This window comes from Cherax quadricarinatus, chromosome 76 (assembly GCF_038502225.1).
Source record: "Cherax quadricarinatus isolate ZL_2023a chromosome 76, ASM3850222v1, whole genome shotgun sequence".
NCBI lineage: Eukaryota > Metazoa > Arthropoda > Malacostraca > Decapoda > Parastacidae > Cherax > Cherax quadricarinatus.
This window is the reverse complement of record NC_091367.1, coordinates 9,332,270-9,355,966: the sequence shown is the minus strand read 5'-3', so window position 1 is coordinate 9,355,966 and position 23,697 is coordinate 9,332,270. Positions and strand designations below refer to the sequence as shown.

General features: G+C 40.0%; 1 protein-coding gene across 3 annotated transcripts in view; it reads left to right on the top strand.

Moving 5' to 3' along the window:
* Nucleotides 1-23,697, top strand: part of LOC128703568 (homeobox protein PKNOX2) — a 441,650-nt gene that overhangs the window by 326,100 nt on the left and 91,853 nt on the right. For all 3 annotated transcript variants that reach the window (XM_070101266.1, XM_070101265.1, XM_070101267.1), the window contains exon 5: nucleotides 21,270-21,714. In XM_070101266.1, coding sequence (XP_069957367.1) covers nucleotides 21,270-21,714 — 445 coding nt within the window. The remainder of the gene's footprint in view (nucleotides 1-21,269; nucleotides 21,715-23,697) is intronic.

Sequence of the window (23,697 nt, the reverse complement as noted above, 5' to 3'; positions counted from 1 at the left end):
TCTTACCGTCACCTCCTCCTCCCGTCCTCTCTACACCCAGTGTGTGCGCCTCGTATCTCAGTGGTGAGAATTGACTCACAATCACAAAGACCCGGGTTCGATTCCCTAGCATGAAGAAATATATAAGCAAGTTTATTTACAGTCCTGCTGCCCTTACCTACCTAGCAGGAAAAATAGGTTCGTGTGTTAGCCAACTGTTATCGATTTATAGCTCCTGGCCCCGCCTCTTCACTGGCCGCTACTGGATCACTCTCCCTGCACCATGAGCTTTATCATACCTTTGCTTAAAGCTATGAATGGATCCTGTGTTTTAACTTCAGTGTCTGCTGGAATGTCTTATTTAGTTTAAGAAGATATTCATTTCCAAAACGTTTCGCCTATACGACAGACTTCTTTATGCTAATATAACACTACAAACAGTAGTAGCAGTAGTTTTGAGGTGATCAGTCCCTCAATCCTCGTAGGTAGACAGTCCTTACTACTACTGCTGGATGTTGTTTAAAACATCATGCGACCTTGATCACACGAAAGTGTGTACACTCATGTTTGATTATAATATACTTAATATTCTGACAGCTTAGTCCATGTTTATGAACTCGCTTGTTTCTGCGTGCTGCACTGATATTAAAATCGCTTATGAGGTCAGAACATTCAGGAGGAGTTTGAAATAGCTTGAAGCCATACTTGAGGCCCACTGATGTGCCCGGGCTGGGAAAGAAACATGGCTTGTAAACCAGGATGCCCAGCTACCAGTCTCCTTGTAGTGGGATCGAATCCTGCTGACTCCCATCTCCCCTGCATCAAGGATACTCCTCCACATCTCTTGAAAGTTAGGTAAATTAAGATATTTTACACGATATACATTTGAGCAGTGTTAAGTTAGGTTAAAATTGGTTTAAATTTTGGCATAACTATATACAAGTTTTACTTTGGAGAAGGGAGGTGAATTGATTTATTTATTGGGTTTAAAGCCTATTTGTTACACGTGGGTTAAGGCTGTATGCATCCTGTTCTCCATTAGTTACGGACTCCTGAATAAAGGTTTAGTTCTCAACGTGTAAACACGAGAAACATTTCCGTCAGTTACGTACAGAGTACATCCAGGGGTGGGGAGATTCTTCCGATGTTCCAAAATGAAAACTGATCACCATACATACAATTAATGTATCATTTGTGTAGGAGTGATAATAAAATAACACAATTCCGCTGTATACTAGAGGGCGATTATCATTAAATAATATTTACTACGAACGAGTATCATACAGGATAAGTGGAACATGGCAGATGTGATGATACCAATTTGCAAAGCTGGAGATTGGTATATAATGCCTAAAGACCTATCAGCCTAACTTCAATTGTGAGAAAGCTAATGCTAACCCCGAATGAGGCAAGAGTTTTATAGGCCATTGTCAACGTGGAAAAAGTACGTGGATGTGTGAACACAAGACAGGAACTACCAAACTGACTGTGGAAGGATAGCAGTGAACGTCTGATGTTCACATTGAACAGCAGTCTGTTTACAGAGGATCTTCAGTCGCTGTAAAATTCCGAAGTCAATGTAAGTTGCAGTGACGAGGCTAAGAAGAAGCGGGTCAGTTTTGTAAGTGAATTGTGATGGTGCCGAGTGTAAGTGTTGGCAGGGTATTGTGTGTTGTTGAACACTGAGTTTAAACTTTAAATAAAGTGCTGGAACTAACTTAAATCTCTGTTGCTAACCTAGTATTTTAGTGTATGCTTAATTATCAGTGTAAATTTTTAATAGAAGTGCTGCTGCCAGCTTCAGTGTATAAGCTGTAACGAAGAATAATAACCTAATCTAAAACTTGAGCACTGTCCTATTCTAAACCATATTAACCAATTCCAGACCACTTAGACTTTATCCGCACATTATATAATAAAATTTATGATGAATTAAGGCTCACGGGATCTCACGCTGATCTATTCTGAAGTTCCTTTATACCAGAGTGAAACACTGCCCTGTCACCATCCACTGAAACTAAACCAGGTTCACATATAATCTGGTTAAACCTAGACTAATGTGATCCTGACCCAGCTTCAATTAACCCATTTTAACGTAAGGTAATGGGGGCTCTACGTGAATGGGTGCAGGGGGAAAATTGGAAGTGGGGCTGGAAATTGAGACAAAATGCTGGTGGGGTTAGTATGTGTGCTGGTCGGACAGTGAGGCTATAACACTTTTGTTTTTTTTTAAACGCTAGAATTTACAAGCTTAGAGTTACACTGTATTAATGGTTTACAACACCCTCTGCCACTGATTCATCTAGACTAAGGGACTGATCACCTACTGTCTGCGGTATTACTCTCCTACAGTAAGGAGTCTCGAGTCTCAAGTATATCACATAATTTCTTTAAACTTTTAAAGCTATTCGCTCTATGATCCACAATAATAATAATAATTGACCTACATATTAGAGATGGACTGATCAAGTCACTAGTTGTAAAGTAAAAGGACACAAGTGCAACTAATGTGACATTTTATTGTGGCAACGTTTCGCTCTCCAGGAGCTTTATCAAGCCAGGAGCTTGATAAATCTCCAGGAGCTTGATAAAGCTCCTGGAGAGCGAAACGTTGCCACAATAAAATGTCACATTAGTTGCACTTGTGTCCTTTTACTTTACATATTGTCGGTAATTCTACCAACTTTATTACAAGTCACTAGTTCCCGACATGTTCCCGCAATGAAGATACTCAAGTGTCTTATTCGACCAGACTCTGAGTTTTGTTCTTACATCAGCCCACTGTAACGTATATTGCCACCTGCCAGGATTACTACCCACAAGTTAGCTAACACCCAGGTACCTATTGAATGCTAGGTGAACAATGACAGTGGTGTCTCACATGCCCAAAGATCAAATCCGGTTCTTTCGGTTATGAGCCACACATATCCAGCGTCTCACCCGCCCAAGGATAGAACCTTGTTCTTTCTGTTATGATCCAAAAGTGCTGGCACAGATCTACGTCACGTGTGTCATTCAACCCACAATCTACTGAAACTAACGTCACGACTACTTGAACTCTTATAACCTCAGCACTCCCACAAGAGTGCAATAATAATAATAATAATAATAATAATAATATAATATAATAATAATCATTCCCTAAGTAGAGCATATGTAAATTAACTAATTGAATATATGTGTAGATAAGGTCCCATAGCCGTGTGTGTGTATATATATATAAATATATATATGTCGTGCCGAATATGTAAAACTGGTCAATTAGCAAGAACTCATTTAAAATTAAGTTCTTTCTGAAATTTTCTTTTATACGTTTAAAGATATATTTTTTCATTAATGTTAATGTAAAAAAATTTAATTTTGCACCAAAAGAATCTTAGAAAACTTACCTAACCTTATTATAACAAGAGCAATTTATTTTAGCCTAACCCAACTAAATATATTTTAGACTTGTTTACAATAATTTAATACTAAACAAACACAGTGAAATATATTTTTTTCGTTAGGTTCAGAATGATTTTGGCGAAATTATTGCATACACAAATTTTCACTTGTCCTATATGGCAAGATGAACGTTGCTATTTAAGCCAAGATCGCAAGTTCTGCCTATTCGGCACGACATATATATATATATATATATATATATATATATATATATATATATATATATATATATATATATATATATATATATATATATATATATATATAATATATATATATATATATGCATTACACCCAGAGAAACATTTTTCAATATTTTTTTTTAATTTTTGTATGTTGATTTATAACTATATTCACGGATATTAACAAGGTATTCAGGTATTTAAGTTTGCAGAAAACTTAGTTAGCAAACTCGCCTAACCTTGTTAAAATTAACGTAATACAATACACAAATAACCCGCACCCGTTTTGTTTTCTCCTGTGTGTGTGTAAGTTGTGTATTGTTCTTCTCATGGTACTGTGCCTTTTTGTTCTTTATCGTAATACAATTTAGATTTATCTAAGATAGGTTCAGTAAGGTTAATCTAAATCTAGTAGTATTATTTAAAAATATTGATATAAATTTCGAATTCGCGGACTAATCTTTGCAAGTTACAAATATGTTATGGTCGGCCCTGACGAGTAGGACTCAGGTATAACACTCGGGTATCTTTATTGAATAAGACATGTGCAACATTAAGGTATCTTTATTTAATGACTCGTTAGTAAAGGTACTCATCAACTTGCCTGTAGTTTATACCATTTATATGATACGGTAAGCTTGTTTAGCAAAATGATGCTTGCCAGGTAAGCCAGACCGGCAACTTGGACTTGAAAATGGAAGGAGCAGTATGTACGAGAGACAAGGTGACGAGGGAGGAGTAGACCAGCAGGTGACGAGGGAGGGGTAGACCAGCAGGTGACGAGGGAGGGGTAGACCAGCAGGTGACGAGGGAGGGGTAGACCAGCAGGTGACGAGGGAGGGGTAGACCAGCAGGTGACATAACACCACCACCTACTATCTAGCACCCACTCCAACTCGCCTATCATCTCCCTCACAAAAGTCTTACTCCATGGCAGCACTCTCGGGTTATTCTTGTTCCACGTCTGGCTTACTCAGACGTGAGATATTTCCTTGCTACCCGCAGGTGATAGTGATTTCAGGTGCGCGCAAGGACACTTTAGTCGTGTCTGTATATATTCAGGATATATACACCGAGAAATATATTTCTTTCACTGTATATATGCTATTAGTTCACTTTAATCACCGTTTTAGGGATTTAAGTATTCTTGTTTGATAATGAAAAGGTTACATGCAGCCTTAACCTCTACTGTAGTCAGTTTTATACCTGAAGATTGAGACACTTATGCAACATATGGGAATCTTTATTCAGGAAACGTTTCGCCACACAGTGGCTTCATCAGTCCGATACAAAGTAGAAAGGCGTAAGGAGAGGATGGTACCACTATGACCTCACCTCCTCCTGCTTCGCCTCACCTCACTACAGTATATAAGCCACGTCTACGGCCCTATGCTGTACATTCTACAAGATTGATGGACTGAACACATCGACTCCAGGCTGAGGGACTGATTACCTCAAACTCCTCCTCTCCTTACACCTTTCTACTTTGTATCGGACTGATGAAGCCAGTGTCGCGAAACGTTTCCTGAATAAAGATTTCCATATGTTGCATAAGTGTCTCAATCTTCAACTTGTCGGTTTTTAAAACCATCACACCTCATTGACCAACCACATCACTCAACGCAGTGTATTAAGAAATCACAAGATATATATTATATACAAAGAGGTGTGTATTTCTGTATACGTACTGAGATTATTGTCTCAATCTCTATATTAGATGTTAAATTATTTTATCTGGGCGTACAGGTTAATAACGGCCTAAATGACCCACCTACGGTCGATAGACCTTGAACTTAATAGTTATTTAATCGGGGAAGCGTTAAATCCGTATGGGTTATATAGCGCCTGTGAGACTTATCAAATTCAATCTAAGTGTAGTTAATTGGATCAAGAGCCCCTCACCATCAGGACACTTTCATTTCAGGTGCAAATTTTATGAGTGGAACAACCCTTGAAGAGGATGGCCTTCATGATAGTGACGGGCTCTTATTCCAAGGAATTGAAGCTATCCAATCTTTAATAAAACCACAGTGCCTCCTATTTCCCAGGTGCCTTATGGCCCCCGACGGGTTTACTGTTTCCTCATGTATATAAGCGCTGCCTTTTAGGACCATCTCTTGGGATAATGAGAGTTATTCTACATGAGAAATGAGAATTTGATGATACCCACCCTGCGGTCAGTAGTAACAGCCTGGTTGATCAGGCTCTGATCCACCAGGAGGCCTGGTCTGGAACTGGGCCGCGGGGGCGTTGACCCCAAAGCATCCTTCAGGTATCTTCATCTGTAAATAGTTTGATGATACTCTCAAGGTAATGTGTTGTGGTTAATGTTGCTTGGTGGTGGTGGGTTGCTGGAGAACGTATGTATACATACAGCCTACTGTATATAATATGATAAAGGTCGTTTGTTGAGTATAGTACACTGTATTTTAGATGATAGGGAGGGGGGAGTGGATAAGAGGTGGAAAAGTAGAGGAGGAAGAGAGGTGGAGAGGGAGAGAGAAGTGTAGAAGGGTAGAAATTGAGGGAGAGGTGAGAGATAAAAACAAAGGTAGTAGGGAGAGAAGGGAAGTAGGAAGCATAGTGGCTGGGATGGATGGAGTGGTGGGAGGGAGAAAGGAAGGGGCAAGAAGGATATTGGGTAGGAGGGAGGGAGGGATGGATGGATTGGTGGGAGGGAGGGAGGAAGGGGCAAGAAGGATATTGGGTGGGTGGGAGGGAGGGAGGAAGAGTGCGAAGAGAGGTACAATATTTCAGCCTGGTTGGTCGTCTCACATATTGACACAAAATCCTGGTCATCATGTGTCGCCGCAGTCCAAGGCGGCCCACACACAATATTTCTGTATTTGTCATTTCTCGCCTTCACTCTCTCCCTGCTCTTCTCCGCCCCATCCCTCCTCCCCTTCCCCTTGATGCTTACACATCTAGTGATGTAAATACAAATGTGTAAGAATGTAAAACGTTAGACGATGTCTTCATCGTCCTACTGTAGTCTCCCAACTCAAGCTGACAAATTTCATTACCTATTCTATGCTGTGCGAGAGAATATGACGGGGGAACCATAGCTGCTCTTGATTAATAATGTAACTATCGTATAGAACCAGGTAGCCGCACACTGCCTGTATATAATTTGCTTAAAATTAATATTCATGCGTCTCTTGCGTCCGTCACTGGCTTACTGCGTTACATAAATTTCACATGCTGAGCCCGTTAAATATACCCATTGTCATTGTTATGGTCTTTTAACTTCTATTCCGTGGTTGATCAGGGCTGTGCCTGTGGGAGTTGGGTTCCAGCTCTTGGTCTTTCTTCATTTTCCTTGGTTCCGAAAACATGGTGCAAATCACTGAATTTTTTTAGAACTCCTTCACGTTGTCGACTAAGTGCGGGCTCCACGCTGGTGCTACATACTCCCGGACTCAGAGTAGAAAAACTCTCGGAACTCATCAAAGGTATATCAGAGGTAAAGGATACTCGAGGACTGGCCTGGCACCTGATGTACTGCATCTTGAATGTTTTTCTAAGATCCTAACGCAATTGCCAGCTGTTCATTAAATCTGTTAGTATAGAGAACACTCTTTTTCAACGGTAAGTTCGGGCAGGTTTGAAACCCAGGCCAGCGGAACGTATGGACAACCTTCCCCTTACACTCGCGTTTAACAAGAGTAGGTGTGTGTTAGCAGACCGTTATGGATTACATCCAAGGAAAAATTGCTATGCAAATGTGTAAAAGCTCCAGTACCTGCTGTCAGTATTCAAGTGATAGAAACTCCAGTACCTGCTGTCAGTATTCAAGTGTTAGAAACTCCAGTACCTGCTGGCAGTATTCAAGTGTTAGAAACTCCAGTACCTGCTGTCAGTATTCAAGTGTTAGAAACTCCAGTACCTGCTGTCAGTATTCAAGTGTTAGAAACTCCAGTACCTGCTGGCAGTATTCAAGTGTTAGAAACTCCAGTACCTGCTGTCAGTATTCAAGTGTTAGAAACTCCAGTACCTGCTGTCAGTATTCAAGTGTTAGAAACTCCAGTACCTGCTGTCAGTATTCAAGTGTTAGAAACTCCAGTACCTGCTGTCAGTATTCAAGTGTTAGAAACTCCAGTACCTGCTGTCAGTATTCAAGTGTTAGAAACTCCAGTATTCCTCCAGCTGCTGCAGTATTCAAGTGTTAGACCTCTGTCAGTACTCCAGTATTCAAGTGTTAGAAACTGCTGGCAGTATTCAAGTGATAGAAACTCCAGTACCTGCTGTCAGTATTCAAGTGATAGAAACTCCAGTACCTGCTGGCAGTATTCAAGTGTTAGAAACTCCAGTACCTGCTGTCAGTATTCAAGTGTTAGAAACTCCAGTACCTGCTGTCAGTATTCAAGTGTTACAAACTCCAGTACCTGCTGTCAGTATTCAAGTGTTAGAAACTCCAGTACCTGCTGTCAGTATTCAAGTGATAGAAACTCCAGTACCTGCTGTCAGTATTCAAGTGTTAGAAACTCCAGTACCTGCTGTCAGTATTCAAGTGTTAGAAACTCCAGTACCTGCTGTCAGTATTCAAGTGTTAGAAACTCCAGTACCTGCTGTCAGTGTTCAAGTGTTAGAAACTCCAGTACCTGCTGTCAGTATTCAAGTGTTAGAAACTCCAGTACCTGCTGTCAGTGTTCAAGTGTTAGAAACTCCAGTACCTGCTGTCAGTATTCAAGTGATAGAAACTCCAGTACCTGCTGGAGTGAATATATTACCATAAAGACACTACATATCAGGTCATATACTTGACACACCACTGGCCACATCAGATCTCTCTTTGGCTGTTTCAATATACAGATATTATTGAGAAATAGAAAAAACCGTGACATGAAAATATAACATTCTGAAAAGTTGAAATAAAAAGAGTACAGTAATAACAATTCAATAAATAATATGCTGTGTATACATCGAAGCTGTGTATGGCGGCAAAGATGCGATGGTAATAAGAGGAAATGTGGAAAATGAGCGGGAGGGAGGGGAAAAGTTAAGAGGGGGGATGAGGGAGAGGGCGAACTGTGATATTACTGACATTGTTACGTTGGTGGGAGGAGAATAAGGGAGGGAGAAGAGGAACAGAAAGCGGAGGAAAGGGTGGACCAGTGATCGTATGAAGTATTTGATTCAAAAATGGAGTGTTTTGTTTTGTTTATAACGGTGGTGCCACTGTGGCGTGTGCCGCTATCTTTAAAACCATGGCTCGTATGTACATAGGATTTGCGTGAAGACTCCAGCAACCCACTCCCACACCCCTGTGTAACTCCTAACAACCCAGTACAACCCCCACCCCGTCATATACAGTATTACAAGTCTTCCACACCCGGCTTCGGCTAGGCTACAGGTGTCACTGTAAATAGCTCAGTTTACCATATTACTAGTATATCTCCTTTTGTTGTAACTGATTTTCACACGGTTGAATTACTTAGCTAATTTAATATTTAAGGTATAAATAATATATTACAAGGACCCCAATGAAAATAACTGACTTTTTGGGGGTTATCCTAAATAATTTACACAATGATAATTTTACATAATTATGTGTACCAGTGCCTAAGTAAATTTACTCTAGGAGTTTGCATCAACAGCTGGTGTAGTCCTAAGTAATTGTGAACTTTGTCAGAGGAAATATTGTAACACCCTGCATCGTAAGTATACTCATAATTATTTATTCAAGATATTTTATCTATAGGAGCATATGAAGAACCATTTTGGAAAATGTCTTAACTTTTTTTTTATAATTTTTATCATTTTTTATTTGAATGGTAACTTTGCCTACTGTAAATAACTCATAACCTCGTAGAAACTATATTGTGACAGCTCTTGGCTGCTCCCCTTTCTTTATATTTGACTGTCTCCTCCTCCTTAGCTTACTACTACTACTACTACTACTACCACTACCTCTCCCTGCCTATATATAGCCGTCCTGCTCCACTTCTGGTTAGTGTGACTTTGTAAATGGTCCAAGTCGGACCGAAACGTCGTCGTAAGCTCCTCTCTTCTATGTGCGGGTTATTTGTGTATGCATAAACAACTCATTACGATTGTTACCGACTTATTAATTTTTTAAATAGTTCATTACCACTATAACCTGGTGAGCCATCAGAATGTTTGGATCCAGTCCCTGAACCCATTATGTGCCTTTGTAATCTTTTGACTACTTCCCACAGGATGGGTATGGGGTGCATAATAAACATATTAAACTAACTCCCACAACCTTTATACACCCCAGCAACTCTCACCACACTTAATACTTATACACCCCAGCAACTCTCACCAAACTCTTCACACATATACACCCCAGCAACTCACTACATTTCATACTTATACACCCCAACAACTTTCATTACACCCTGCATACTTATACACCCCAACAACTTTCATTACAACCTGCATACTTATACACCCCAACAACTTTCATTACAACCTGCATACTTATACACCCCAACAACTTTCATTACACCCTACATACTTATACACCCCAACAACTTTCATTACAACCTGCATACTTATACACCCCAACAACTTTCATTACACCCTACATACTTATACACCCCAACAACTTTCATTACAACCTACATACTTATACACCCCAACAACTTTCATTACACCCTACATACTTATACACCCCAACAACTTTCATTACAACCTGCATACTTATACACCCCAACAACTTTCATTACACCCTACATACTTATACATAAGAACATAAGAAAGGAGGAACACTGCAGGAGGCCTGCTGGCCCATACTAGGCAGGTCCTTTACAATTCATCCCACTAACAAAACATTTGCCCAATTTTCAATGCCACCCAAGAAATAAGCTCTGATGTGAAAGTCCCACTCAAATCCAACCCCTCCCACTCATGTACTTATCCAACCTAGATTTGAAACTACCCAAAGTCCCAGCCTCAATAACCCAACTAGGTAGACTGTTCCACTCATCAACTACCCTATTTCCAAACCAATACTTTCCTATGTCCTTTCTAAATCTAAACTTATCTAATTTAAATCCATTACTGCGGGTTCTCTCTTGGAGAGACATCCTCAAGACCTTATTAATATCCCCTTTATTAATACCTATCTTCCACTTATACACTTCGATCAGGTCTCCCCTCATTCTTCGTCTAACAAGTGAATGTAACTTAAGAGTCTTCAATCTTTCTTCATAAGGAAGATTTCTAATGCTATGTATTAATTTAGTCATCCTACGCTGAATATTTTCTAACGAATTTATGTCCATTTTGTAATACGGAGACCAGAACTGAGCTGCATAATCTAGGTGAGGCCTTACTAATGATGTATAAAGCTGCAGTATGACCTCTGGACTTCTGTTGCTTACACTTCTTGATATAAATCCCAGTAATCTATTTGCCTTATTACGTACGCTTAGGCATTGCTGTCTTGGTTTAAGGTTGCTGCTCACCATAACCCCCAAGTCCTTTTCGCAATCTGTATGGCTAAGTTCTACATCATTTAACTTATAAGTACTAGGATTATGGGCACTCCCAAGCTTCAGAACCTTGCATTTATCTACATTGAACTGCATCTGCCACTTTTCTGACCAAGAATGGAGTTTGTTTAAATCCTCCTGAAGTTCCATAACATCTACGTTTGAATCAATTATCCTACCTATCTTTGTGTCATCGGCGAATTTGCTCATATCACTAGTAATTCCCTCATCAAGATCATTGATATATATTATAAACAACAACGGGCCCAAGACTGATCCCTGTGGAACGCCACTTGTTACAGATCCCCACTCGGACTTAACCCCATTTATGGACACTCTCTGCTTCCTGTCAGTGAGCCATGACTCGATCCACGAGAGCACTTTTCCCCCAATGCCATGAGCTGCCACTTTCTTTAACAGTCTATGGTGCGGAACTCTATCAAAAGCCTTACTAAAATCTAAGTAAATAATATCAAATTCTTTATTGTGGTCAACAGCCTCAAAAGCTTTACTGAAGAAAGTTAATAAATTAGTTAGACAAGACCGGCCTCTTGTGAATCCATGCTGAGTATCATTAATCAAGCTATGCTTATCGAGATGGCTTCTTATAATCTCAGATATAATTGACTCTAGTAATTTGCCTACAATTGAGGTCAGGCTTATTGGGCGATAATTTGACGGTAACGACTTGTCCCCTGTTTTAAAAATAGGAATTACATTAGCCATCTTCCACATATCAGACACTACACCCCAACAACTTTCATTACACCCTACATACTTATACACCCCAACAACTTTCATTACACCCTACATACTTATACACCCCAACAACTTTCATTACACCCTACATACTTATACACCCCAACAACTTTCATTACACCCTACATACTTATACACCCCAACAACTTTCATTACACCCTACATACTTATACACCCCAACAACTTTCATTACACCCTACATACTTATGCGCCCCAACAACTTTCATTACACCCTGCATACTTATGCACCCCAACAACTTTCATTACACCCTACATACTTATGCGCCCCAACAACTTTCATTACACCCTGCATACTTATGCACCCCAACAACTTTCATTACACCCTACATACTTATGCGCCCCAACAACTTTCATTACACCCTGCATACTTATGCACCCCAACAACTTTCATTACATCCTTCATACTTAACCCAGTAACTTTCATTATACACCTTCATACTTACACCCCAGTAAATTCTTACCACACCCTTCATATTTGCACAGCCAGAAAGTCATGCCATCCTGGAAAAGGTTCCGAGTGTCAGCGCCTCCGCGGCCCAGTCTGTGACCAGACCTCATGGTGGATCAGGGTCTGATCAACCAAACTATTACTGTTGCATCATTCCTACACCCTTGAAACTCATTACCAGAAGTGAGAATTTTCCACACTTCTCCAACTTTCACTCCTTAACATAATTATTCACAGTGTAAGATCGATTCTCATTTTGCCGCCGAAGTGGCTAGTTTATTGTACGACCCATAACCATTCTTTGGATCGTAGCGCAAGAGTATATGGATACCATAAAAAGCCAAGGAAATAAGCCCCAAAAGAGTTTAACATGAGTACATCGGGATTTATATCTACAAACGTCTTCTGTTAAATAAAAGAAGAAATACGAGAAAACTCTTAGAAACTGAAATACTGGTTCCTACCCTTGTTCGTTCTCATCATTGCTTTGCATTCTGATAAAGGCCTCAGCTAGAGATCGAAATATGCAGTCTACCATTCATACTCAGTTTTCTCTCCTACCATAGTTTCTCTGATGAGATATACAAACGAAGAAGACAATTGTTAATTTTTTATGTCATAGAAATATAATGATGTACCTCAATACTGGGAGAATTTTAATAAGATCATTTTTCTCTTATACCGTATTGAAAGAAGTGAAATAAAAAGAGCATCAGCTTGTGTGGGTGAAGAGTTTTTGATCAAAAGATCACAGTGGAAATAAGTAACTTTGTCTGACTTTTGGGTTATCCCAGGTTCTCTACATATATGCTGCTATGTGTGATAATCTATGTAACTGTATTTGTGTATACCTGAATAAACTTACTAAAGGAGTTCCAGTGGCCCTTCCCTTCAGATAGATTAAGCCTAATTACCTCCACTTCCCCAGACACTGTATGACCCTAGTGGGTTTAGTGCTTCCCATATTATTATAGGAGAGCGCCAATAATTTACTTTGTTTCACATGACTAACGTGCAGTAGGCTTTATTTAGGATAAATTTTGTTTTAATATACTTGGAGAATACCTGGAGAGGGTTTCAGGGATCAACGCCCCCGCGGCCCGGTCTGAGACCAGGCCTCGTGGTGGATCAGGATCTGATCAGCCAGGCTGTTACTGCTGCCCGCACCCAAACTGACGTACGAACCACAGCCCGGTTGATCAGGTACTGACTTTAGGTGCCTGTCCAGTGCCTTCTTGAAGACAGTCAGGGGTCTATTGGTAATTCCCCTTATGTATGTTGGGAGGCAATTGAACAGTCTTGGGCCCCGGACACTTATTGTGTTGTCTCTCAGTGTACTCGTGGCGCCCCTGCTTTTCATCGGGGGAATGTTGCATCTCCTGCCGAGTCTTTTGCTTTCATAGAGAGTGATTTTCGTGTGCAAGTTTGGTACTAATCCCTCTAGGGCTTTCCAAGTGTAAATTATCATGTATCTCTCTCGCCTGCATTCCAGGGAATACAAATCAAGGGACTTCAACTGTTCCCAGTAATTTAGGTGCCTTATCGTACTTATGTGTGCTGTCAAAATTCTTTGTACACACACCAGGTCAGTAATTTCGCCTGCTTTGAAGGGGGCAGTTAGTGTACAGCAGTATTCCAGCCTAGAGAGAACAAGCGATTTGAAGAAAATCATCATGGGCTTGGCGTCCCTAGTTCTCAAGGTTCTTATTATCCATCCTATCATTTTTCTAAAAGATGCGGTAGATACAATGTTGTGGTCTTTGAAGGCGAGATCCTCTGACATTATCACTCCCAGGTCCTTTATTGTACGGTTAAATAGTTTTAATTTCCTCTAGTTTTCCATATCTGAGTAGTTGAAATTTCTCTTCACTGAATTTCATATTGTTTTGAGTGGCCCATTTGAAGATTTGGTTGATGTCCGCTTGGAGTCTTGCGGTGTCTTCGATGGAGGTCACTGTCATGGCAATTTGGGTGTCATCCGCAAAGGAAGACACGGAGCTAAGGCTAACATCCCTGTGTCAGATATGAGGATGAGGAATAGGATGGGAGCGAGTACTATGCCTTGTGGAAGGCTTTTGCAAAGTCTGTGTATACTAACCATACCCCGGCCGGGATTGAACCCGCGGTCAGAGTCTCAAAACTCCAGCCCGTCGCGTTAGCCACTAGACCAGCTAGCCACAATAAGATTCGTTCAACTAGGTATATTTCTACACCATAGGAAGGTTAGCACAGGCACCACTGTGACCACAAATGCAAGTTTTTACAGACGAATCTCCAGCTAGCGTGGCCGTGACGAACTCTAGCTCAAGTCCCTTCACTGCCGTCATGGGGTATGGTTTGTTTGCAATCGTGTCATTACGATTTCGTGAGTCTGTGTATACTACATCTGCATTTTGTTTATCGTCTATAGCATCTAGGACCTTGTCATAGTGATCCAGTAGCTGGGACAAGCAGGAGCGACCTGCTCTAAACCCGTGTTACCCTGGGTTGTGTAATTGATGGGTATCTAGGTGGTTGGTGATCTTTCTTCTTAGAACCCTTTCAAAGATTTTTATGATATGGGATGTTAGTGCTATCGGTCTGTAGTTCTTTGCAATTGCTTTAGTTCCACCTTTGTAGAGTGGGGCTATGTCTGTTTTTTTTTAGTGAGTGTGGGATGACCCCTCTGTCGATGCTCCGTCTCCATAGAATGCTGAAGGCATGTGACGGGGCTTTTTGCGGTTCTTGATGAACACGGAGTCTGGGCCTGGGGCAGAGTGCCTTTTCAAAGTCTTGTGGTGTTAGGATAATAACAGAGATTTTTGAGATGACAAGATTTTGGGTCTCGTTCATAAAGAATTCATTTAGATTGTCGACCCTTAGTATGGGTAACTGCTCACTGAACACTGAGTCATATTGGGACTTTAGTATCTCACTCATTTCTTTGCTATCATCTGTATATGTCCCATCTCACCTAACCAGCGGCCAAATACTGGATGTTGTTTTTCCCTTAGATTTGGTATAAGAGAAGAAGTATTTTTGTTTTCAGTTTTCTTTATGACTTTTAGTTCTTCCTGAGATTGTGTCCTATAAGATTCCATAAGCTTAAGTTTGATATTTGCTGTTATTTCACTGACCAGTGCCTCCCTTCGTATTTCAGATATATTAGCCCCTCTCAGCAGCTCTGTGATTCTTCACCTTCGTCTGTATAGGGAAGCGTCTCTTTCTAGTTTACATCTTTTCTTTCTTAATTGAATGCACCTTGAGCAGACCTCAAGAGCCACAGACTTAATTTTTTCTAGGCAAATGTTAGGATCCGTGTTGTTCAGGATATCTTCCCAACTTGTTTCATTTAGGACATGGTTGACTTATTCCCATTGTATGTTTTTGTTATAGAAGTTGAATTTTGTGAAGACACCCTCCTGACTGATCATATTTTGTTGATCAGGAGCCCAGTGCATACATGTCTGTATCTCTGTTATGTTGTGATCTGGATGTAGTCTTTGATATGGTTATATTACGTATCTGATCGTCGTTGTTAGTGAAGAAGACGTCCAGCGTATTTTCTAGTCTTGTAGGCTCTAATATTTGCTGGTTTAAGGTGAATTTGGTGCAGAGATTTAATAGCTCGTGTGTGTGAATTTTCATCTGAGCTGCCTCCTGGGGTGATCTCTGCTAAAATATTCGCTAAACTCCTCCATTTTAGGTGTCTTAAGTTGAAATCTCCCAGAAGAAAGATGTTTGGGTCAGGAGTTGAGAGATTTTCCAGACAGTGGTCAGTTCACAAAAGTTGTTCCTGAATTGCTGGGAAGTTGCATCCGGAGGCTTGTATGCAACCACAATGACAAGGTTTTGGTTTTCAATCTTTACTGCCAAAACTTAACTACATCATTTGAGATATTTAGTAGTTCTGAGCAAATGAGCAACTCTGTGACATACAAGCCAACCCCTTGTTGCCCGTTTAGTCTGTCCCATCTGAATAGGTTATAACCTGGGATCCATATTTGTCAAAATGAAAGCTGCAAACATTGCATTTGACTCCGTGAGCAGTTCCTTGACGTAAGGAATTTTGTTGACAGCTTTAGACCCTGTATATTTGCAAAGATAAATGTCGTTATATTGATGGAATTTAAGTGGGCTTTATTTTTCTTTTTCTTTTTCTTCTTCTCCCTCTTCCCCTTTCCTCTTTCCTTTTCTCCTCTGGGTTGTCTTTCTCTCTTGTCTCGTGTTTCTGTTCCTTCTTCATTTATTTCACCACTTCCCCTTTCACGCACCTCTGTGCGCTTGCTCTCCCTCAGTGGGCACCTAGCTCTCTTGCAGTGCTTCCCTTCCTTTGTATTTGACTGGGTCGTCCTCCTTATTTCCCACTTCTACCACTACCACTACTACTACTACTACTACTACTACTACCTCTTCTACTACTACAACTACTGATGAAATTAAGACACATGTGCGACGTCTGGCTGTCTTTGTTGTGGACGTTTCGCCATCCAGTGGCTGGCTGGATGGCGAAACGTCTGCGATAGGGATGCCTGGGTGTTGCGCATGTCTTAATTTCATCTTGTCGGTATTATGTACTATTCTTGTACTACTACTACTACTACTACTACCACCACCACCTCTTCCTGCCTATATATAGCCGTCCTGCTCCACTTCTGGTTAGTGTGACTTTGTCAATGGTCCAAGTCGGAACGAAACGTCGTCGTAAGCTTCTCTCTTTTATGTGCGGGTTATTTGTGTATCATTCCAGTCACGGTATTGTGCCTTTTTTGTTATTTTGGGCTTTATTTGCTGGCTTCAATATGTTCTGGAGTGGAGGCCAATGACTGTGCCTCTGCTCCATAAGTGTTTTCAGTCGGTGTAAGATTTCTGTCATATCTTGCCAGTCTTTTTTCCTTACTAGCACTAAAAAAAAAAATCCTCTGGAGAGGTTATGGCTCCCTTCTTTTGTTTCCCATAGTCCGGCTGGTCTGTGTCTTCTTGTCTCCTTTAGATAATGTGCCTGGCAGTATACGTTGTACCATTTACTTTCATAGTGACACATTTCAGGGTGAAATAAGTTACAGGAAGAGGAGTTGCACCCTCCTGTTGTCATGTGGGTGCGGCATTTTTTGGAATGGTCAAAGGTGCATGTCCTACCTGTTTTACCAGATATACCATGCCTGCAGATACCCAAGGCATAGAATTTGCACAGATTGGAATTTTGTTTGCTAGGATTTTTTGTGGCTGCATTCACTGCTGGTGCATTTTTTCTATTTTCCCTCTACCTACCGCCCCTGTATGGACATCAGTGCTTCCACCAGTTTTTACTGGTAATGTGTCAACACTATTTTCTGAGGCATCATCCCCTTTTGTTCCATCTCCAGCAGTATCGCTATTTTGTACCTATGTAGATTGAATAACGTTGTTTTTACCTGTTTCATCACCAGGGATACACTCTCCATTTGGTGTATTTTCCTCCAAGACAACACTAGCACCCTCTGGAGCACTGTCTTTCAAGACAGCCCCGTCCAACCCACCCATTTAATTTTCCCAGCTGTCATGTCTTTCAAGAAGGATATTTTATTGGTGTTCGTGTCTTTTAATATAGATGTAATTTCCTCATGCAGGTGTATCTCGTTTAGGCAGACCCAAAAACATTTTTCTGATTTTATATGAAAAGTGGTTGGTGGTTTAAGTTCCTGCATGACCCATGGGACCATTTACCACAGACAACATGCAATCCAAGCATGACTTCGTCTGTTACCCGTTCTGCAGACCAAACAGATTTTCATGGTGGTGATCATTTACAACACTCCTAACTAGCTAGTCTATAGTCTATAACTACTAAAAGTATTTAGTTGTTAGTGTTTAACAGGTCTGGGTAGTCTGGCTAGGATAGGCTTATTATATAAAAGATTATATATATATATATATATATATATATATATATATATATATATATATATATATATATATATATATATATATATATATATATATATATATATATATATGCAATAAGATCACAGTAAACAGGTGATTTCAGAATATGCAAAACAACCACTCTGAAAGAATAGAGAAATTCCAAGCGCTTTCGTGACTACTCACATTATCAAGGAACTATATATAGTTCCTTGATAATGTGAGTAGTCACGAAAGCGCTTGGAATTTCTCTATTCTTTCAGAGTGGTTGTTTTGCATATATATATATATATATATATATATATATATATATATATATATATATATATATATATATATATATATATATATATATATATATATATATATATATTATTGCAGTTTGATATATATGAATTTTATGTATTATAGTTTCAGTCCCTTACAAGGCGCTGTATGATTGCTTTAAGCACATTGTACCTGTCTGCTAATAGACTACGAAATTTAGCCAACACAACTCAAAAAAATATTTCCACTGGTATTAAAAAAGCTATCTCAAATTCCCCGCACGGTACATTGCTGAATAAATGTATATAAATAATGTTTCATATCTTTTTTCATTACTAATTCACAAAGGATAAAAAAAAATAATGCTGTTACGATACTTAATTTTTGGTTCAATTTGCTGGTAGAATATAGTAAAGGAGGAGGAGGAGGGAGCAGAAAGGAAGGTACATGTAACCTAGTCACGAAGTGTTAATGTGAGCTCGGGTCAGCTGGGCTAGTTTTTTCCCTCGCCTGCTTGTCATGATACCTTTCTTCTGCCCTTCTTTCATTTCTCTCTCTCTTTCTCTGCGTCTCCTTTCTTTTGTCTCAGTCTCTCTCTCTCAGTTAATTGTGGCTGCAGGGCAGGGGTCGGGTTACAGCTCCTGGCCCCCGCCTCTTCACTGGTGGCTACTAGGACCCCAATGGAAATAAAGGACCCCAATGGAAATTAAAGGACCCCAATGGAAATAAGTCACTCTGTCTGACTTTTTTGGGTTATCCTAGGTTCTCTACACACATGCTGCTATGTATGATAATTCTATGTAACTGTATTTGTGTATACCTGAATAAACTTACTTACTAGGTCACTTGCTCCATGAGCGCGCGCGCCTCTCTCTCCTCTCTCTCCCTCCTCTCTCTCTCTCTCTCTCTCTCTCTCTCTCTCTCTCTCTCTCTCTCTCTGTCAACCCTTTCCCCGCTTCTGTTTTATGGCTCCTTCAGCTGTATATATTGGTAAAGTTTGGTGGGAAATTGTGTGGATTCGTCCATTGTTGATGCAAGACTTGATATATTTACAGTCATCTGTGACAGCAAAAACCTATAATAAAATACTGTACCAGTCTATATCACTACCACCTACACTTCTACAGTTATTAGTCTATATCACTACCACCTACATTCTTGCAGTTAAAAGTCTACAGTACTACCTACACTCCTACGCTTAACAACATTCAACTTGTCATCTTTACATAATACTGTGCACTTTATTACAGACAACTTTAAACATAAGACCAGTACAAATATTGCCAGAACAATGGTAGCCAAGAGGAAACTGGTAGTAGGATGTTAAAGAGCAATCCTCCAGGGGGAGAGAGAGGTACTACTACCCTCCTGCCATGTATGTGACTCGGAAGCTTCTTAATGTTTTGCACTCGACTTGATAGCTGGTCTTTTCTTTTTGTCTCACGAACATGTAATTTTTACAAACTTCTACTTGCATTCAGTATACTTTTAACTTCAGTTTCCTATGTATTTCCTAATAGTTCCAAGTCATGTTACGTTTCTAATTTAGGAGACCTGATACAAGACCAGACCGCAGGGGCAATAATAATAATAATAATAATAATAATAATAATAATAATAATAATAATAATAATATAATTATTTCTATAAGTACATGTACAAGGTATACAGGTTTAGCTGACATCAATGACGTACTACTATATAGAAAGCCGCTTGTTATGCAGAGCATATCGGGCAAAAATTAGGTTAGTTTTGTCCCAGGTTGCGACCCACACCAGTCGACTAACACCCAGGTACCCATTTTACTGATGGAGAACATGGACAACCGGTGTAAGGAAACGCCCAATGTTTCTACCCTCACTAGGAATCGAACCCGGAAACTCGCCGTGTGAAGCGAGAGCTTTAGCCACCAGACCATGGGGCATGATCCAGCAAACCATTAGCAGGTAAAAGATGTAACACTATGGAAATAAATCACTTTGACTTTTTTGGGTTATCCCAGGTTCTCTACATATATGCTGCTATGTATGATAATCTATGTAACTGTATTTGTGTATACCTGAATAAACTTACTTGAGTGCCTGAACAGCCAGGCTATGGCAGCTTTTCAGGCCTGTAGACAACTTGCACCAGAAGCCTGGTTGACCAAGCAGTCAGACTGCACTGCCATGGTAAAATAACCCTTGAAATTGGTTACATATACAATGTATATAAAAATAAAATGGATTTATAATGCAAAAATTCTAATGTTCTGTATTTTCTGACACATTCAAAAGACATTTCACCTTTTGGTAGCTTTAAATTTGCCATAATAAAGATTTACAGCATTTTGGCATATATTGTACTTTACTTCATTGATCTATATTCCAGCAAGTAGAACTGTCACTCTTCATACCTTGAACTCGCAGATTTTGCTTATTCTACAAGTGGTCCTACTTTCAAACAAGCAAATATATTCTATGTTAATTTTTGCTGTTGAAGCATTGCAAAATTTAGATAGTTCATTTATTTGATAGGTTAAGTACTGTAGTAGTAGTAAGGTATATTATGTGTACATTCTAGTAAAGTTAGGTTAAGTTGCCAAGATAATCTTGGTGTATACAGTACTTAAAAAATTTCATGACATCCTAGCTCATGAATATATCTTAAGAAAACAGTTACTGTATATAATTGATTTAGAATCAAACTTTGCTTCTTTGCCCTTTTTGGCTATAATAAATTTGTATCCTTCCATGTTGAGGTTAGTGTAAACTGTTAGTACTATTTTTTGAGCTGTGCTTTGTAAGGTAACTTGCAGGTCGAGTATCATGTGTCCCTTTCCTTCAGGTAGTTAGCACCTCAGGACAGGTATTAGCGGGAGAGTATCTGGACGGGCAGCAGCAGCAGCAGCAAGCCGCTTTGTGTCTCCAGGTGACTCAACACCATAACCACCACCACCACCACCATCACCACCACCACCACCAGCAGCAGCAGGCAGAGTATCACCAACACCACCATCAAATTCAGTCCCAGGAGCTGCAACATGACCAACTGGCGACCCCAACCCGAAGTCCTCCTGGTATGGTCGCCACCACAAAGTCCACTGCCCTTCCCGGCCCTCCCGTCGCTACCACAATGCCCACTACCATCGTCCATGTCTCACCCACCACGCCCACGACGTCCCTGTCCACGCCCGCATCACCAACCCTAATCCAGGGCAGCACACCACTCTCACAGATCGGCGCCCACCCCTGCCCTCCACCCCCAGAGACCAGTATCGTTAACTTGCTGGGTAAGATTGATTTAATACAACATTTGTATATTATTTATTGAAATATTCTACAGTCCTCTTTTGTGATCACAACACCCTGGATAATGGCTCAGTTGGCAGTGCACTCAGCTCACATACTGAGTGCCAGTGGCTCAATCCCTGGCACAGGTGAAAACGTTGGGCATGTTCCCTTTCACCTACTGCCCCTGTTCGCGTAGCAGTAAGTAGGTATCTGGGTGTTAGTTGACTATTGTGGGTCACATCCTGGGGGATGATAGTATACCTTTGATAGGGCTGGGCTTTGAAATGAGCTGAGGTAGGATAGCAGCTCTTAGCCTGTATAATTGTTTTGAAAAAAAAAAAAAACTTAATCATGCTGAGTACAGTAATGTACTTTACACATACAGTTGAGGACTGCATATACTTTATACAATATTCAGGTGCCAAGATTTCATGTATACAATATTTTAATTAAAATGCATTAGCAAAGAAAAAATGGCTAAATACTTGAATAAACTGATCTGATTCTGCAATTTATTAAATCTTTACTAACATGGGGAATATATAATAGCCAAATTCAAATCCAAATACCTACAAAAACCTCTCACATTGATAAACATTTACAGAGTTCCACAGTCAAACATTAGCCAATTTAGTCAAAACCTAGGAAGTATGATAACTGATGCACGCATGAACAAAGATCACTTACTACTCTCAGGTGACTTCAATATAAATCTCCTGCAAGACCAGGACCCACACGTTACTGAATTCACAAACACAATGAGTAACTGTATGTTGCTACCAACAGTAACAAAACCTACAAGAGTTACAGAGACTAGTGTTTCCCTACTTGACCACATCTGGACCAACACCATATCCCCTTTAAAATCAGGCATAATTACAGATAATACCACAGACCACTACCCTACTTTTCTCATAACAACTCTTGGTAAATTACCCCAAGACACTACTAAAGTCACCTTCAGACTTCACAATGAGGCAGCCATTAATAACTTCACAACAGCAGTAGCAAACATTGACTGGCACACTGAGCTAGAAATCTATACAGATATTGACGAATGTATTAATAATTTTCTAAAAAAGACCCAATACCTCTATAACAAGCACTGCCCTAAAAAAACTAAACAGATGACAGCTAAGAGACTGAACAGTCCCTGGTTAACACCCAGCATTCTCAAATCTATAAATACAAAACACCAATATGAAAAACAGTACAGAATGGGTCACATAACCAGAGACCAAACAAAACGTTACTCGTCAATCCTAACCAGCCTGATAAGAAGGGCAAAAAAATTGTATTATGAGAACAGATTATCCAACTTACGAGGTGATATAAAAAAGACCTGGAAAACCCTATCAGAAATTCTAGGAACAAAAAAGATATCACGAAATAGCGAAATAAAATTAGCAAAATCAGATGAACCCCAACTCCCACCAACAGAAACAGCAAACAGACTCAATGACTTCTTCTCCACTATAGGACAAAACCTTGCCAATAAAATCCCAAGCTCAGATACCCCACCAAATGACTACCTCACTGGCAACTACCCGAACACACTGTTCCTAGCTCCGACTAACCCATACGAAGTCTCCCTTATTATCAACACGCTAAAAAACAAGGCAGGAGATTTAAATACCTTACCACCCTTTATATACAAAAAAGTGTCACAAGTGCTATCACCAATCATTGCAACACTCTTTAACAAATCCATTGAATCCTCCACCTTCCCCACAGTACTCAAAATAGCAAGGGTCACCCCGATCCACAAAGGAGGAGACCAAACAGAGTTGAATAACTATAGGCCAATATCCAACTTACACCCTCTCTCAAAAATCTTCGAAAAATTAATTCATAAACGAATCTACTCCTACCTTATCTCCCAAAACATACTCAACCCCTGCCAATTTGGATTCAGGCCAAATAAAAATACTAATGATGCTATTATACACATGCTAGAACATATATACACTGCAATAGAGAAA